General features: G+C 43.5%; 1 protein-coding gene across 9 annotated transcripts in view; it reads right to left on the bottom strand.

Moving 5' to 3' along the window:
* Positions 1 to 19,548, bottom strand: part of LPP (LIM domain containing preferred translocation partner in lipoma) — a 356,533-nt gene that overhangs the window by 15,984 nt on the left and 321,001 nt on the right. For all 9 annotated transcript variants that reach the window (XM_056358001.1, XM_056358000.1, XM_056357999.1 and 6 more), the window contains 2 exons: positions 4,160 to 4,338; positions 947 to 1,067 (listed from right to left, as the gene is read on the bottom strand). In XM_056358001.1, coding sequence (XP_056213976.1) covers positions 947 to 1,067; positions 4,160 to 4,338 — 300 coding nt within the window. The remainder of the gene's footprint in view (positions 1 to 946; positions 1,068 to 4,159; positions 4,339 to 19,548) is intronic.

The following is a 19,548-nucleotide window of genomic DNA, read 5'->3' as shown; positions in this document are numbered from 1 at the left end:
CCAAGTGAGTGTCTGTGTCCTCTGCTTTCCACTGCGTCTACTTACAACATCCATGTGTGCGCAGCCTAGGTATCTCAGCAGCCAGCATGGGGACATGCTGTGTGATGAATTAGACTCTAAAAAATCTAGTGTAGGAATGCCCCTGTGTCTCTAAAAAACCGGGCCGAAGTAATAGGCTGGTATATACCCCAAAAGCCAAGGTCAGGTTGAGAAGTGAACCAGATGCCTCAAGTTTCAGCCTAGACAAAGTAAGCCTTAGTCCATCCTTCTTTCCAGTTAAAGTTATTAAAACCTGCAGCCACAGTAAGAAATACATTTGGTCTCCTTTTCTTACCCTGCCATCTGGTTGATGTATTATCCAACAAGTAACACTTGCATTGAAGAATTCTTGAAGGTTCCCTAACGCAGCTGTTCCCACATGTTAATTGCTTTAAGGTGATTTTTATTCTCTGTCTTCAGATTCTTACCATCAAAATTATATGAAGTGCATAATGAAACTGAACAGGAAAGCAGCGCAAAAAGCATTGCACAAAACAAGAATGATCATGTTTATGTGTCCATTAAAATTCTTCAACCCAGAGCCATATGTTGAGTTTCCTGTACAATCTTGCTCAAATTCTAACATGCGTTAGCTTTCAGTTTAAGAACATAAACACGAACAATGTTTGTGCCCAAGCTATAATTTATGAAGTTCTCAAATATTAAGTCCTAATTACCTGAGTCACATTCTCTTGCTCTCCTAATGAACCTGTTACAAACAAAGGACCTGATTTTCTTCTCATTTGCGCGGATACAAATGAGGAAAGATTCCTTTCATGCTGAAGTCAATGAAGTAATTTGATTGTAGAGACAGTGTTACGATGGCTACAAACAGTGTATAACATGAGGTGGTGATAAAATTAAGCCAACCTTTGCTTTCTGTCCTTCATGTGATTAGAATACCAACCTCACACCGGTAGCACTGGACATGGAAGTCACGGTCCAAGGCAACAATGCGTACAGTCTCCTCTTGTCCTGGGGCTGGCATGATGGGCTCCTTACACACCGAACATCTTGGTGCAAATTTCCTGAAGAAAGAGGAGACAGTCCCAATCATCATAACTCAGAGTGAGTTTTTGATAACTGCAGCAGCAAGCAAGAAATATGCATTTGTACAAACACACACACACGTACGTGCATGTCACAGTTAGTAGCATTGCACAGCTGCCTCCTTGCAAAGATGAGAGAAAAGAGCACTTTAGTCTTACAATGCAATTTCAGGTTTGCAAGATATTAAAGAACACTTTGCAGACTATCGGGAGAGGACTTCAAGAATATCTGACAGGCAGCACAGATATTCTGCTTGCCCTAATTAACAACTAAAGTGCCCGCTGAATGACCCATGATCATGACACCTATGCACCACTGCAACCCTCAGGCTCAACCCCCAGCCTAACTCTAAGCAAGTCCATGTAAATCCTAAGGTTAGAAAGATGACCGGGTTCTGCCTCAAGATAGTTTCTTGGAAAAAAAATAAAATCAAAATATTAGAATTTGGAGATTGGAACAAATAAGGTAAAAAGTCTTAACAGAGACGGTATAAAAAGATTTTCCTTACACTACACTAATTTGTCGATGTTTATCCCACCCATTTTAAACTTCTGAGCTGTCTTACCCACTTATGCACACAGGAACACACTCCTGGCTGTGTTTACTCTCAAACAAGAAGCATCAGGGCAATTCTGTCTAGCTGTGTTTTCTAGCTAAAACCATCTCTCAGTTATGCATTAGTGGGTTGCCCAGACTTAAAAAGGAACATGTCTGGGTGCAGAGAAACCAGCACTCTCTCTTCCACAGTCTGCCTGAGTCAGAGTTGTATAGTGACACTCACTCACTGTGTGAAGGGACTGGTTTGAATCAGGCTCAGCTCAGGGATTAAGAGGAGCACAGACCTATCTTTTTCCCCTTACATTGCTCACCGTATGCCCTTCTGGCTGATTCACACATTCTGTTTTAGCTCTGTTTTCGCTCTCCCGCAACTGCCCATGAAAAGTGGCCATCTCTGCTTGTAGGCAGGTGGGGATGCTTAAGAACTTTTAGCCTGTGGTGAATCATTATTTGTTCTTTTGGTTCAAAACCTATGGATACCAATTCCCTGGCTGCAAATTCTGCTCACCAAAACAAAAGACACTTACACCTACAGAATCTGCCATGTAATGAGGGCTGGGGTCACAGGCTGTGGAGCAACAAAGGGCAATGCTTATGGCAAACATCAGAACATGAGGAGATCAAAGGCCCTTCTCTTCTGAAATACCTAGGAAAGACTAACTTTGCCACCCAGCCTGTCACATGAACCACCTCAGAATTAACTAGCTTAGAAAAGAAAAAAAAAATCTATCTGTGCTTGGAATAAAGAAAATATTAATTTCACTGGCAGCAGATGAAAGATGTCTGTGTAGCTGCGATCTAACGAAAAAATGAATTAAACAGTGGCTATAGAGAGCGCTCTGAAAAATAACTTAAATGGATCATGATATGACCGGAGCTGTAATCGCAGTTAATTATATGCTGCTTCATGCAGGCACTTCCTTGTGCCATTTAGCTCAAATGTGGTGCTTAAAAATACTTTAACATTTCTTTATCCAGGCCACTGTGGGTAATTCGTTATGAGCCAAATGTTAATTCACAGGACCCAGAGATGACTCTTGCAGATTTCAGGGGATGTGGACGTGCTACTGTGGGTTCTAAGTGCAGGGGGTAGCTAAGTGACAGTGCGAGCATCAGCTACAGTTTTGTTATCAAGAGGCTGTACACAATGTAGAGCACAACCTCCAGAGCAGGAGGACATGTCATCCCTAATCAATTAAAACTGGGCTGGCCAAAGTGCTGCTAAATGTGTGGTTGGCCAAAGACATTTGAGTGTCACATTAGGTCTTGCGCTATTCCCATCATCTTCCTCTCGATCTTTCACCCAATGATTTTGCGTCCTTTCCTTGGATTGACAGCCTCCCACTTCCCCGAGGTTCACATACAGTCACTGCCAAGAGACTTCAACGCGGGGCATCAGCTCTTGCTCCCAACCTTTCTCTTGAAGGCATGTGAGCCCTTGACCTGTGGGGCTTGGGGAAAGAGCAATCTCCAAAATGTTAAGTGGGTGTGAGAGAAAGCCTTCAGAAGCCTGCGTGGTGCGTAACCCTTCTGCTGGGCCACATTTTACCTTACACACAACTGCTGGCACAGAAAAGCAAGGCAACACAGCAGTTGCCAATTAACCCAGCCTATGTGAGCTACAGGGAACATCCTCGTGTCGGATTTTAACACACCAGTTGATTTGTGGCTGCTTCCCTTTCTGTCAAGTCAACCTGCTTCTTTGAGCTTTCAGGCCCACACACTGATGTCATAAGGCTCTAATTAAGTCTACCCCCTTAGAAATTAAGAGATAAATGGTTGAGATGTAAACTCACATTTGTCAGTATTGATTTCCTCTTTTAATTGAGGGGTGTAATGTGTCTGTCTTTTCCATACCGGGGAAACATTTGTGCTCTGATTATATCTACCTGTCTTCCCTAGATTAGTTGTGATGATGGGGGTGGTAGCACAGCAGTGACAGAAACTACTGGCAACTATACCTTTTGACTTACTTTAAATAGCAGTTTCATTATAAATTATTACCAGGGCTTTATTTTCAGCAGTTTAAAAAGCTAATTAGCAACTAGAAACAAAAGGAGCTGTGAGCAACCTGTGGCCACCTAGATCCTTCTAGCCGGTAAGCAGACACCTGCAGAGTGCAGCAGTACAGGACCTCTCCTAATTGCTTGGTGGAAGAAGCAAGGAGACGCTGACGTGGAAGTGCAGGTACAGGCAGCAAGAAGAAACGTGCATGTGCTGAGTGCAAGGGAAGGCTGCGGGAATGCAGAGCATTTAAAACAGAGAAACACAGAAGTTATCCATAAAGTCAGATCTAAGCAAAACAGAGATCAAGCAGCACTGGCCCCTAACCAATTAATCTTTTATGCCACAGTGCGCCTGCTTGGAGCAAAGCTCTGCCTACTATTTACGAGCCTTGGGAGGAAGTGGCAGAGGGTTCAGATCTTTTTGGACACAGTCTGAAAAAGGAGGAATTTTAGGGACAAAAGAGAAAGACAATAAGCAAAGCCACTGACAGCAGCTTAGGCCATACTTATGGAAATCCTCGATGCAGTGGATGTTCCCACCAGCATCCACAGTGAAGGGGATCCCGTCCAGGCTGCGATGGCACATCACGCAGGTGAAGCAGTGGGGATGGTAGGCCTTCCCAGTGGCTCGGAGGATCCTTTCCATGATGGGCTTTGCACAGACGCTGCACTGCTCCAGTGTGTTCTGCAAACAAAACATACGCAACAGGTGTGAGCACTGTCTCAGCAGGACATTTGCAAAGGTCACTTAGGATGGTGGCTGCTGCTGATCTATTTGGAAGGTTTAGGTACTTTCTTTTCATTTCTTCTATATAAGTGCAGTACAGTCAACAAAGAGTATGATAACAACACAGGGCCTGGGTCAAGCCTTTAGTATAGTGTGAGAACACAAACCAGAGCCTTCTCTCAGAAGCTCTGATAAATGATCAGAGATTGTTCATCAGGTGGGTTTATCTGAGACATTACAGCTTCTGTAGTCAGGAGTTACGCAGCCTGCACTCCTGAGTTTTTGCCTCTGGACCACCCAGTCTGAATGACCTTTTGCAGCTGAGTTGATCAGAGACAGCCTCCACAGCACCCAGTGCAAAGCTGAAGCACAAACTCATGGGGCTACAGAAAGACCCCCTAACTGCTCTGCCAGTACAGCTCCCATAAAGGATCGTTATCTGCCTTGTAAGAAAATCTTGATCTTCCTCTCACACCACGGAGACTACTGTTGAGCCTGGGGAGAGCACAAAGCTGTGCCTGCAATGAAAGCTTGGAGATTTCTCAAGGACTCGAGTTCAGGATGACTTTAACTGTTCATTTATCTCTGGCCCACAGTGTTTCAGGTAATGACTGTGAAATGCCAGCTCTAAGGCCATGATCCTTGCTGCACACATTTTACATGCTGGCTTGCTCCTGAAGCACCGGAGCCTAGAAACCCCCCACCCTTCAAGTGGGGTCCATTGGATGATTCATCTCATTTCACCCCTCACTCACCCTTGCAGTTAATTATAGAAACACCAAGATAATTTTGCTTCAGATGGTTGTCTCTGAGACACACCAACAGTTCTGGCACCAGCTGTGCAACTTAGCCTTTTAAATAAAGCACCTTAAAGATATATGCCGTGAATGGAAGGTGTAACCCATGTAGATGCAAACAACAACTTTGTGACAATGATTTGGGTTATTTCATCGGACTTTAGGAAAACAAACCTCACCTACTACTCTTGCTTGGGGAAAAAATGCTTGATGCATCTGGAGTTACCAAATAACATTATCAAACAGTGTTTAAATCTTGGATGAGGTAGAAAGTCTATGATTACAATATTGATTATGATTAAGGTAGAAATAAGGAGCGGGGGGAAAAGGGAAAAATCTAATGGACATAAATATAAAAAGCTGCTGGAAGGCAGATCATGTTGACAAACACAGGAAGGCCAAAGTTCTTCTCTTCTTCATGCAACAAAATTCCCAGGGAAAGCAGTGCTTTGACTGACCGCATTGTTATTGCTTCTTTGAGCCAATATTCTCAGGGGCAAGATCCAGCCCTTACATGTGCAGCCAAAATGTATTGTCAGGAGATGAATCACCCAGGAGCTCAGAGAGGTTACTTCTACACTGACATATTTGCTATTGGACATCATCTCTGGGCTGCACATCACTGGTAAGATACAAACATAGAAATACACAGGCTTATATCAAAAGATCAAAAGGATTGTTTTTGGAAAGGTCAGTATGAAAAGTCCTGAATTTTAACCCATATGAGAACTGCCTCACACATTTGTAAAGAGAGCACAGCCAGACTAGCATTGGTTTCAGACTGGGTTTAGCTTTATGCCTTGTAATAATGGGCAGGAAAGAATTATTGCTGGCCTTTCTGTCTGGTTGCTGTCACCATCATCATCATTATAACAGTAGCTGGTATGCCAGAAAAAGCAAGGTCAATAATTTTCTCCTTGGAGAAACAGCCTGGCAAATTTACCATTTTGCTTTGCATAAGCAGACCACATCATCTCAGTTCGTATCCATGCTGTTCTCTATATTGCCAAGGAAGGAATCCAGCATACCGATGGAAGGTTGTGCCACTCATAAGGCATTTGCTATGACTCCGTCTGAATATGTGCAGGTACGGAGTGTTTGCCTCACCAAGTCACCGCTTGCTTCCTTTCCAACAGTTGCCAACAACAGAGGCCAAAGTATGAGAACAGAGCAAGCAAAAACCAGCAATTCCTTAGGATGTGCTTCCAGCCTCCCGTGATTTCTGGCTTAGGGACTTCCTGAGCCACAGCTTGGCTTCTCTGTACTTCGCCTCAAGTGGACCTTTCTCCCATGAACGTTGCTAATCACCTTTTGAACTCTGACAAACACTGAGCACCCACGGCACAGCTGGGAGTTTCGCGATTTACCTACACACCGGGGACTGATCTGCTAAGCGGTTTACCCCTGCTCTGCCACCGCCGCCAACGTGACACTGCTCCAGGCAGCAACGGCGAGCACAGCCCACCTGGTACTGCGAACAGAGCAGAAACCCGCAGCCACAATGCACCCTGCAAAGGGCTCCAACACCACACAGCACGGCCTGGAAATGCTCTCGCTGCAGATCTGATACAACTCCTACTCGCACGTTTCAGACACACAGAGCTGAAGACCACAAGGGATTATTACAGTCATCTTGTCGGACACCTTGCGTTAATGCTGGCTTTGGTGGGAGTTTTGCAGTGACCAGGACAGCACGTAATCTGCTTCTGGCTTATGCCTTCAGAACACACACTTCTGCTCCCAAATCTCAGCTCAGTCACACTGTTTGACAGTCCGGCAGCTAAGTATGAAAAGCATTTTAAATTAACCAACTCCTGATTAAGCCTTCTACACAACTTGAAAATCAGACCTGAGAAATTTATTCTTTTCATCCGTCCAAGTCTGTAAGAGCGAGGAAAAACAAAGTCATTAGTTTCAGACTCCAGCTCACTCCCTGTCTGGGAGTGTATTTGCTTAAGCCTCTTTCCTTGCTAGAACCCTGGCTCAGACCCTTCTCTTCAAGGTGTTACCAGAAGATGCCAAAGGGAAAGCTTCCTTGATTCACACCCATTTGACATCAGGTTGCTGTAAGGCAGGATTTGGCCTGTGGAGCTAACAGGGTTTTCTTTGATTCTCTAATCAGGTTATCCCACATGCCTAAGTGCTGCCCCAGCAGCTAACAACCTGCATAAAGGTATTTCTGCACATTATGGGAATAGCATCCCTGTAGGATTGTAAGTTTGGCTTCTAGATTTTGCTCTCTTTCACTGTTTAGCTAACTCTCCTAGAACCTCCTGGAGTTTTCAGACCTTCAGAAAGCCAAACAAGATAAAAACAAAAAAACTAGCAGCCCTATTTTTCTTCTTTTCTCTCAAGCTGCCACTGCCAGTTCTCTCTGTAATCAACAGGTAGAGCTTAGCACATCTGATGAGCTACACAGAGGGTGAAAGGAAAGCACAGAGAAGAACTAACCAGCTAGGAAACATCAGAGCGAGGGGCTGGGGTCAAATTTACATCACAAGAATATGGAACACAAATCCAGCATGGGCTGTGCGAAAAGTTTACCATCCTTTTCCCATATTTTTGGCTAAGAGGTTGGGAATGCCCTTCTTTTTTAGAGACATTTGTGTCTCAAATTCCAACTAATTTTTTGCATTTAAAAAGGGCAGGGAAGGACCCATCAATTTCTAAATGGAAGGCTGGCCCAGTGTTAAAGGCTGAGTCTGGGCCCATGTCTCTTAAGGACAGAACTGCTTATCCGTGGCACAGTAAAAATAATCTCACCTGGGGAGAACAATGTACCCTAATATACCAGTAAGAAAAACCACCTCAAGAAAAGAAACACTAAAACACAAGCAAAGAACCGAAAATGACCAGGATATCAAGCATCAGCTTACAAGTGAAGACTTGAAGGTGTACAGCACGATGAGCAGGAAAGTGGGAAGAAGCTGCTTAGGAACAAGTATCTGAGGATAGGGGGTAGTTCTTTGAGGGCCTCCCTATAGCAATACTTGGCCCTTCAGAAAGCCAAAGGGAGTTGCTCTGCAGATGTCAGGTCTAAACGTGGGACACAAAGTGAAAATCCAGACTGCTGGGAAAGACTTCTGGGGTGCAAGAGCCATTGAAGACTAGAAGTGGGAAGTGTTTGAATCCCCTCCTGAAGACTTTACGTCCCAGATGGAAAGCTGGCAAACTGCTTCAGGGAGCAGAGCTGCAGTGACAGCCTGTGGGCTGCAGCTCATCCAGTTTCCCTAATGCTGTAGATTATAACCCCTCACAACCAAATTTTGGGTGACAGCAGTAACTCGCAATATAGCTTAGCACAAGGACCCTCCCACAATGACCTAGCAATGAATGCAGAAGAAAAGCCACATAGAGATTAGTCACTGCTTCTTCTGTATTGGCAAATCATCTGGAGCTCTAATGAACATAAATAATCTCTCCTGCACTCTGGACCGCAGACCAAGGAGAGCTCACACACAGGGACATGAGCATGGTATTGCTTATTTTGCTGGGAGAGGGGAGGGAAGCTGCTGGAGTAAATTACATTGGCAACTGATGCACAGGGACATGAACCCACTTTTTGCGAGCACTGCAGAAGAAATACATTTTTTGGAGTGACTGCATGGCAGAGATGGTATTAGCTGCGGGAATCAAAAGTGACTGTTGTGCTAAAAACAGGCACATGGTCAACTACTGTAGTTCAACTGTAACTTAGTAAAGTGCGGTAAGTGAATTGCTTTCAATCTTGTGACTCCGTCCTTCATTTCCTCAGACTGTGAGGAGAGCAGAGCAGCAGACATTTTCCCCATTGTGGGATAATTTTTGAGGCTTGAAAATGTTTCCATACTTAAGTGAAGACAGAACACTTTAATCTCAAGAAGTCTGGTAAGTTTATAAACCCCAAATTAGATCAGGTCAATTGAAACGCTGCACTTCAAATAATTTCACAATGGTTTCATTTAGGTTTTGGGTCTGCAAATATATTTAATTTATAATCCAACTATGTAACACAGACATTCATGGAGGGGTTACGTGTCAAGATGTAATTTCAACACTTTCAAAACCTTCCCCCCCCCGGTCTTTTGCATTATTTTTAGAAAAGGAGAATCCAAGACCCTATTTAACCCCCCACCAAAGTCCCCAGCCATCCCCAATTGCTACCTCCACAGATGGATAAATCTTGGCAAACGCAACATTTAATTTGCTACTGGCCAGCATGAAATTACTTCCTCCATATTTGAGGAGAGAATTTGGGCATGTGTGTGTTAATCTTTCTCACTTAGCTTGACCAGCTGGACACATTTTATCAGTGGGTGACACTCTCCTTCCCTTCCTGCTGCTCTCAGAGGGGTAGGTCCAGCAAGGGAGAGCCCAGCAGAAGCATCTTGGCCAATTCTCTGATGCTCAGGCCACATTGCCATAGTTGCATCAGTGTGTTGGGGCAAGAGATGTGACCCCTGATAGCCCAATACATCCTGCCAAAATCCCCTAATTCAGACACAGTGGTAAGCAGTGAGGGTGCTCTTTAGCTGGTACAGCTTGTTTTGCTGGGAGAGGGGAGGAATAAATACTGGAATAAATTACATTGGCAACCCTACAACATTACCAGCGTGGTGTGGGTCTGAGCTGCGCATACAGCTACCAGCTGCACAACACAGGCTCAGGCCCTGGAGGTTACTGTATTCAGTGGCTTTCAAATAGTTCTTCCATTCGGCTCAGTTTTTAGTGGCTTTCCCAGCACAGTAGCAATACCACAGCTGGCATGCTTCCCCTCTGCTGGAATTTGCTTTTCTTGTCAGGAAAAACGAATTCAGCTTTGTATTTTTGGACTCGGAGCAGCTGGAGGTGAATCTGGCAGAAAGTCCTCTCAGCATACAGGATGAAACAAGTCCCTTCCCCTTGCCCTGTAACTATGAGAGAAAGACTAGATATGTTTTATGGCTTATGTTAGTAGCAAAGATGACAATGACATGCAATTGAGTCCATAAATGTGCAATAACATAAAGGCCATGATGAAAATGGAACAGGGCTTGAGAAATGCTTCACAAATGACACGCAGATGTCAAAATATGCTCTACAGTGAGAAGGAAGAAGCTCCATTTGCCCCTTCTTAAAATAGCTGTCTTACCAAGCGAAGGCTAAGGGATGGCTTTGCCATTGCCTGAGCGTACCAAAGGCTGGGGGGAAACGGAGAAGGCTGCTGGATCCAGCAGGCCAAAAGTTGGCCATACTACCTGGAAAAAGGTATATATTTTTAATGATGAACATAATTAATGTTTAGAACAGCACAGGAAGGGTCAGGGTGACTTCTATGCTGCTCAGTGCTGCTTTAGACAAGACCCATGTCTGCCTCTGGTACCACCAAGTCAACAGTGATGAAGGAACGTCAGGGTTAAACGATCTGCTCTGCATTAGGCTCAGTGTCCAACCACAATCACACTGACTCCTTCCAGCTAAAAATCCACAAGAAGCTTGATGTTGGAAATTACTTAACTACTTTCTGGCACTCAAAGCTACTCATCTTCTGTAAATTCCTTGCTCTGACAACACAGAGATCTTTGTCACTTCAAAACAGCGGTGCTTACAAATGTAACAAATGTGGGAATCGTTCTCTAAACTGGTGGGCTAAAAGATAAAATGCCAGATTTTCCTTCTGGCTTTTCAGCCAAGTAACTGTCAGAGGCAAAGCACTATCATGCTCTGTGCCTCAGTTGGCCTGTAAATAGAATGTCTGTAGAAGCTGCATATTCCAGTGAGAAACTGGATGCTGGTAGGTTTGATAAATACTTGTGAAGTAGTTTGTGTGCCCAAATGGTTACTTGATGGAAACAAGCTATTCTTAATAGTAAAAAAATATTTTTTTTAAAAAAATCTGTAGTGATCGCACATACCTCAAAAGTCAACCAGGTCTGACTTTGAGAGGTGCTGTACCAGGGAACAGCATCTGAGCTGTTACTCAGAATACTCCAGTATGGCTACAGGAATTTGCAAGAGTGAAGCATTTCAATACTGGGGAAATACTTCTAACTTACAGTTGACTTTACAAAAGCATAGAGAATAAAAGTCTATGCTTATGAAATTTTTTCAACAACTATTACAGTCACATGCAATACTACAGTAAGCCAAGCAACTGAAAGCATCCTCAGCGACTAAATATGTAAAAGGACATTGTTCTATATCTTGGTAATCAGCTTCTGTTCCTTCAGAAATTTTTCATCCTAGTGAAGCTGCATTTCCAAAGCTTATCACATTTTGTCTACTGCCACCAGGAAAGAGGAGGTGTACATTCCCCACAAAACTGAAACAGTGCATCGTGCCTGTTGGTGAGCACAGCTCAACTTGGTTTTATCACTGCCGACCACACCACACACCATGTATGAACCCCAGTACAACCATACGAAGTCAGTCACACTACACCAGGACTGCATCTGGTCCAGAAAACATTCAACGACTAAGCTGGGGCAGGCTTTTGGAGTGCTGGGGATACGAGCATCTGTAAAGCGCAGAGCAGGAGACAAGCCTGCCTTGGCAGGGAGGGATGATCTGATAAGACAGTTTCCATCTGTGATTTCTTCAATCCAAGGAGATCCCCAGCTCATGACCAGACCTTTGGCCCTCGTTCCAAACCATTGCATAATACAACGCCTGGCGCAAGATGCTGATTTTCAAAGATTTCTAATTTGAAGGAAATCCCTCAAAATCCCTCCCAGAATGCCAGAGGTAAACAGTTTGTTCAAGGCTTCTGCAGCTCAGGCGAACTGGCACAGAGCTACAGCTGAAATCCCTGGACCCCATCGCACAACAGCAGCCGTGCCTCAGAAGATTAGCATTGCTTCATAACACTGGGGTCGCTACCTAAAGAAAAGTCATCTGCTGGCTTTGCCGACTGCAGAAAGATGGGTTCAAGGATTTGTTAGAACTCTTTTTTTCCACTGGAGCGAACCTTGACAGCTTTAAAAACTATGATCTTCTATTAGCTTTGCTCCTGAGGGACAGGGGGAATACATCGCAGGTGTCAATAGCTTGCGCTTTCACATATTCTTAACACCCACACATCAGGTGAGGGCACCTAACAAACCATAATCATAACTCAGGGCTCTGCAGTACAAAGCTGTCTGGGGGATAAAGCAAAGCTATTCCCTATGCCCAAGTGCTTCCAGGCTTTGCACTATAGATGTAGCGCTGTTTGCCTTACGTGTTCTCACCACCAAATTCACCTCTTCCCTCAAAACATGATGTGTCTGACCTTGTGTGCCACCCTGGGAGTTTTGCCTAAATAAAGATCTGTCCTGTTGCAATTACTTTCTGCCCAGGCAGCAGAGTTACAGGCAGCTGGGAGATGTGGCAAACAATGAACAGATACACTCTGCTCCTTGTTTAGATACAATTGTGGACAACACAGAGATTTCAAGCTTAATTAGCAATGCCAAGGAAGCTGTTAGAGAGGCATTCAAACTGCTTGCAGTTTAAACTGATTAGAACTTCGTGAAAACAAAACAAAATTGTGTAGCAAATTGTTAGGCTAAAATTCAAGTCCAACCTAACCGCATCAAAGGAAATACAAAGTCACTATCGGCAAAAAGTGGGCTGTTTTTCTTTTCTTTTGGTAAAGAATTTAATTTCATAGCCTTTAATAAACCTGATGCTCCAATCCAAGCTTGCCACTCTGGCAAAGAGCTTAACCAAAATAACACTGGAACTCATAGCTGGCAGGCCAAAGAGACTACAAATTGGTCAAATCTGGGCACAATACAAGAAAAAAAAATCCAAAATTCCATTCAATCTTCCCGTTTTAGAATTTTGATGTAACTGACCATTGACATGGAAATGTTATCTTGACCTTAACTGCTAACGCTGACTTGTGGAGGAAAAAATGACTGACTCTGTGACATCTCAGTGGTTATTTATAGTTTCCCTCACCCTCCTCTTAGTATTTTTACATTAGAAATGAATTCTCGCCTGCCATGCTTTTCCTGAAAGACTGTCTGAAGAGTGCAAGAACGTGACATAAAAACCATCAAGAAAATGGAGTCTTGTTTAACATGGAAAGAAAATTTTAGTTGGAAACTCTATCAGTAAACCAGCATGACGCAAAGCTGAGCTTGTTTTGGTTACAGCCTTTGAACTACAACCTGTTTTAAGCTGGCATTTTATGCTTCCTCTGTTCTCTAAGAGAGATCTCCTGGAGAAACCAAGGGAAAAGACAGGTCTACTTGAGAGTCTGGGTACCTCTAAAGTTTGTACAAAAAAAAAAAAAAAAAAAAAGTGGTAGAATCCTTCCCTTTCACTCCTTGAGAATAAAACCTCCTCACCTCTATGCCACAAGGCACACAACCCATTTTCCCCTGGTTATTTCAAGTCACAGGTAAGGGCTTCTAATAGCTACCAAAGGTTAAATATTTCAGCTGAACAGCAGTTTACCAGCTCCCCCTTCCACTTAAATTGCTCAAGCAAAGAGAATGCAAAGCTTCTCCAGAATCTCTCATACCATTCACAAGAGAAAGTCATGTTTTCTAGTGGCAGGGGCAGAGCACTGGAAACTAAGAGTGCTCAGGTTTTGTCCCTCGGTTCACCAGTGACTCCGAGAGTTTTATTTCATGGTTTTCCACCTCTGTGCATCATGTTATCTGTGGAGTGGGTTTAGTAAACTATTGGGAGGCCTGTGATGCTCTGACAGAAGTCACATCTCTATTACAAACACCAAAGCTGGCACCTAGCATTACCAAGAAATAAACAATTCCCCAAACTGAACAAACAAACAAACAAACAAAAAAAAAAAAAAAAAAAAAAAAAAAGAGAAGGTAATGAGATTTTGCACAGAATTTCATGGAGCTTTCACTGAAACACCTTTTGAGTGCAAGATAATAATTTTTCAGTGTATACGTGCAAGTTCTGAAATACAGGTCATGGCAACAGTTCAGCATAAAAATAGCTGCTTTTAATAGATAACGTAATCCAGTATAAAGCTTGGAAAAAAACCCCCAAACTCTCACAGCATTTGGATGCTGCTGCTACCAAACTGACAGTAAGAATATGATTCTCCCAAATCCCTGGTGTGTTTCTTAAAAAGTTGCCAAATGCATTTAAGTCCCTGATGTGAGGAGAATGTATTGGAGCCTTTAGGGCAATGGGAGACTTATCTGTGCCTGGAATATGAGGGCTGAAAACTTTGTGGGTGCTCTGAGATCCTTCCAAAGGGAGAGGAAAAGGTGGTTTCTTATTTCCTCCTGAGTGAAATGCGTATTTTAAAGACTTTGGAAGAACATCGAGCAGGGACCACAAGCAACCAGCACTGGCCACTCTGTGAATAACAGAGAGCATAATTTAGTGAGTCAACATAAAGCAAGAATTGTGCTCCTGTACTCTTTCCCCTCCACAGAAAAACCAGGAATTTGGTTTTTTTGGGGGGGCAGGATTTCTTCGGAGGCTTGAAATGAGTTATCCCCTGGAGCGATACCCATTCTTCTACCTAGAGTCAGATCCGAATTGGAAATAAATACAGGCTGCTGAGTAAGTCCAGGGCCAAATATATCACCTAGCAGGTACTGGGATTATTTTTAGATGCAATGACATCCCTGTTCTTTTCATTCAGATAACCTGGATGTTTGCTTCTGTTCCTGGTCTGAGGAAGTAAGTTTGAGCCACCTGCTGAGACAAAAGTGACAGAGAAGGAAGGGATACAAAAAGGGAAAATGGAAACAGCTATGTAAGAGGAATCCGGACAAGGCATAGCACAGATAAAAGAACTTCCCAAAGAAGTCAAGTGAGATGTGAGAAAAGTGAAAATCCATATGCTTTTAGCTGGAGACTGATGTTCCACCCTGAGAACCCACCCATTGCCTGCCTTCCTGCACTATAAGATGATCTCATCCGCAGGAAGATAGCAAGAGAGAAAATGGTTTACATCAGCCCGTCTGCACCATCAGCACACCTCCAAGGATGCTTCTGCTACAACTCACCTCAAGGTACAGTTGGGAGAAAAGGGATGATACATTACTCCTTCTAACCTCACAAACTGATACCCGCACTATAGGTCAGATCCTTCCTGGAATGAGGTGTGAAAAGTAAACCAGACGCTTTGGGAAATTCTTCTGTTCAAGACACTGTGATGGGACTGTTAGGCAGAAGATTCCCTGCAACACAACTGCTTACCTAATCGATCTAATCTCTTGGCACTGTTCTTTTACTCTCAAACTAGAAAAAAAAATAAGGCTTCCTGCGGAAAAAAAAGAACTTTTCTTATTTTGGACAGACAACATGGAGACTTGGATACAGAGATCTTGGATAGCAAAACCATTGGAATGCAAATAAAAATGTCTTGGGCTCAGACTTGCCATCAAGAGCAGATGGGTGTGTCTGAGTAGGTGGTAATTCTCTGGTGTCAGCAGGGTTAGGCAAGGATGTTCAGAGCAGGAAACCTGCACTCTAAAGTCATTTCTTTGCCTTTCATCACCACAAGAAACTTTGGATTAATTTGGAATATGAAGGACACTGGTCTGAGCTGTTGGGAAGGTTTATGTCAGAGCAAAGCAGACCAAAAAATCAAGCTGACAGCTGGCATTTCTTTCCCAGGTCTTTTACATCACTTGAGGAAGCTGCCCTGGATGTTATTTGAAGCTGAAAAGCACAGCCACTGAACACTGGGCTAGTCAACTGTCAGTTCATAATATATACTAACCAGATTACTCCTAAGTTTGTGAAAGCAACACCAAAGGCTTTCAGCCAAATATTACACTTGAAAAAAAAAAAAAAAGAAACAAGAGCTGAGAAAAACCAGCGAAACCCAAATGTGAATGGAGCTTTTGAAAAGGAGAGGAGATTCACTTGGGCACACACAGCAGTGACACACACTCCACAGTCTTGTGACAGCGCTTGAGAATCAACAAGCAAAATGGAGCAGCAAGAGGAGGAGAAACCAACTTGTCCAACCTCACTGTTTTCCTAGTGACATGGTTACATAAGAAACGTGCATTTATATAAACACACTGAATATATAATAGATATTATATAACACGCCCATTCTCCAGTCACTAGTGTCCTCTTGGTGTATGGACTCTCAGGCTGAAATCACAGTGGTTATGGAATACAGAGGAAAAAATAACATTATTCCAGGATCATTCTGTTCTGTAACTGTTCCATTCAGTTATGGGGATTTTCTTTCCATAACAGTGGAAGAGACTGTACTTGGGTGCTTCACACAGTATTTTAAAAGGTCTGAGATCACCTGCACCAATGGTTGTTTCTCATTAATATAACTGCTGCATTGCTCATCTCCATCCTAAGACAAGTTACTTCCAACTTTCCTTTCTGAAGACCAGAAATTGCCATTTCCCCAGAAAGAACATCTGAACACCCAAAGTAATCTGACCCCTGCCTTTTGCCAAGCAGCTCACGCAAAGTAAAACTGGTATGGCCCACATCTTTCCATAGCTGCTGATTTAACGGACCTACTAGGAGCAACAGAAGGGGAAGGGCCATTCTTCACCAGGTTCTGACTATGGACCAGATCCAGGGGCAAAGGGACAAGACAAGCTGGTAACAACACATGGCTCTTGTACCTGATTGATCCAGCTTATGCAGGCAATATGGACAAATAGTGGTGGTCTCCTAATGAAAGGAACACGTTCTTCGTTGCTGGCACCATCCCACGCCACTGTGCAAAGCGTCCCCTCCCCACACGTGCTGCCATACCAGCTCCCAAAGAGACGAAGGAGAAGGACAGAGGGACAGGGGGTGGCAGTGAAGAGCGGGGAGCAAGGAACCGATCTAGGACTCGGAGCCATCCTCTTTCTCCGGGTTTGCTGTTGGGGCAGCATAGCCCAGCTCTACCCTACCTGTAAGTTTTCCTATGGAAAAGTTAATGTTGGCTCCTTCACATGCAGTGCAAGTCCAGCAAGCATCTTCCTGCCAGTTCTGCAAGGGCAGCTAAGGAGTCTTGCTGGAAATCTGGCCCCAGAGAGAAACAGCAGTGGAAAGCAGCCATTTCAGAAGCACATTATTAAGCCATCAGACCAGTAGCTACAGGATCCCCATGGAAAAGTTGATCCAGGCACTTTGTATAATTACTTGACCCCTCCCAGAGTCATTTATTCCCCTTTGTGGTTGGCAGGGAAAGTCAATATCTTTTGGAGCTGCAAAGTCACAGGGCTTTTAAAGAAGCCAGGTTTATAGGTGAAGACATTTCCCTTTGCAAAATCTTCACTTGAGTACACTGTTCCGCAGCAATCCAGGCTTTTTGGAGAGCTAATGCAGCAAGCTCAAATGAGCGTGGCACAGAGGCAAGTTTAAGCTTTCCATTTGCTTTACCTACATATGTTTTAACACTCACATTTTTAGATGAAGAGGCATAAAAATAGCTTAATTGTACATATTGCCTACAGTACTGCTGGACTCCACCTGTGGGAAGGAACTAGAGTTTAAATTTTATTAAAGTTGCACGTTTCCAGGAGGTTGCTAATTATCCTGCGTGTTTTATACAGTATTTCTGGCTCCAGGGTCTTTCTGTACTTTTCTGAAAGAAACCCAATGCAAAAGTATTTGAGCTGAGATCTGGAATGCGTGACTGAAAACCAGGCACTCACTCCAGGGTTCATCTGACCCCACATATCCTTGTTCTTACCAGGCTTTGGAAAGCACTTTAAGATCTGCTGGTGAGAAAATACTGCCTGGATACCAAAGACCTGTCTTTCCAATTTAATTCTCCTGCTTCCATGCACTTTGAACTCCGCTGTTTGCCTGCCATTCCTAGGACTACAGCTGGGTGTAGAGCCCGATGTGTAAATTAATTCACTTTGGGTACAATCCTCCTTTTAACTACCGATCACTTACAGTCACACACTGCAAAACGTCCTCAGGGATGGGGTGTTCTGTATTTTAGGGTGGTTAATTCAAACCACCTTTTTTTAAAGACACTCCATGCCTGCAGCTTGAGTTGGGGTATGTTCAGCATCTTGGAAAAACAAAACCAAACAAAGCAGCCCATAGTCTCTCACGAAGAAAACAAGCTACAAGCTGGCTAGAAAGGAGGCCAGCTTTTGAAAACACCAGCTTTTGCCTTTTCTGACCTAGATGGCTGACCACCCCCGAGCACCACTTGAGTGCTTTTCTTGTGCTCCTTGAACAAAGGCAGCCAAATGTCCAGTGGCCATAAATCATCATTCTTCAAGTGGTATCAGATGGAGTTACTGACATCTGGACCTGCCATGGCAGTGGTTTAACAGGATGAACATGTTAGCTAGTGCCAAGGTAAGGGACACAGGGATCTTGTCAGCACATGATATGCATGCTTCCCATCTTCCCACCATGCCTGGACTCTCTGCTTTCTTTTGGGAATGTCACAAAAAGAAAACAAAACAAGGCACCACTCCTCCTACCCCAAATTCACAGTTTATGAGATACTTGGTGCTACCACAGCATTGTTTCTGTGAAAAATCCTTGGCAACTGATCCACTTGCAATTTTTAGTGTCTTACAGGTTTGACTAAATCAAGACTTCCATGATAATGTTTTCCATGATAATGTTCAGACCTAGTCTGAAGACATCAAGAGATGCAGACTTATCACTTACTAGTCTTTTGTTCCAGTAGTAACCAGTCATAGTGTTAAACTGTTTGTTTTATTTCTACTGAGAGTGTTTGGCTACTGCTTCCACCATCATTCTGCCTTTCACTGCTATAAAAGTTTCTTTATTAGCCAGTACATCACCTTACACATTGCATCACACTGCCTCTGAGAAGTTAAACTGTCTGAATTCACTTGAAAATATTTTTTCTCCCACCTTTGGCTCTTTTCTCCAACTTCTTCAGTTTTTCAGTGTCCTTGTAAGAAATGGACAGTAGACTAGATAGGAGATTCCACTCTCTTACCAACACTGGACTTGATACAAAACCACTCTTCAACTTAGTCTTCCTGAGACTTCACAAGCAGGTCTTTTGTCAGCCCTTTTTGTCACAACACTGGAAGGCCTCCTTAGCTGACTGTCCAGAAATCTCTGCTCCTTCCTAAGGAAGGCACTTTGCAGGATAAGCTTCCAGCTGTAGACAGAGCTCGTGTGCCAGAAGATGATGGTTTTGTACCCGAACAGATAGATGGCCTCACAGTTAGGTGCATTAAACCAGTTTTGCTCAAAGTACTCCAGAATGTTCATCAGTCCATGCCCCTCCATTCCACTGCTCTGACAGTGGATCCACTGATCTTACTAATCTACTAATTTTATCAGCAGTTATTTTTTCTTTTTTTTTGCTAATAACAGATTACAGATAAGCATCAAGTACTATCAGACATAACAGCTCTACAGTACCACACTTGAAATCGATTTAAGCCGTGCTCTTTCACATGGTTTCTCTTGTAGGGACAGTTGCACTGGTCCCAAAAATATGGTTGGGGGAAAG

The sequence above is a fragment of the Falco biarmicus genome, chromosome 13 (genome assembly GCF_023638135.1).
Source record: "Falco biarmicus isolate bFalBia1 chromosome 13, bFalBia1.pri, whole genome shotgun sequence".
In the NCBI taxonomy this organism is placed as follows: domain Eukaryota; kingdom Metazoa; phylum Chordata; class Aves; order Falconiformes; family Falconidae; genus Falco; species Falco biarmicus.
This window is presented reverse-complemented; position numbering and strand designations above follow the sequence as displayed.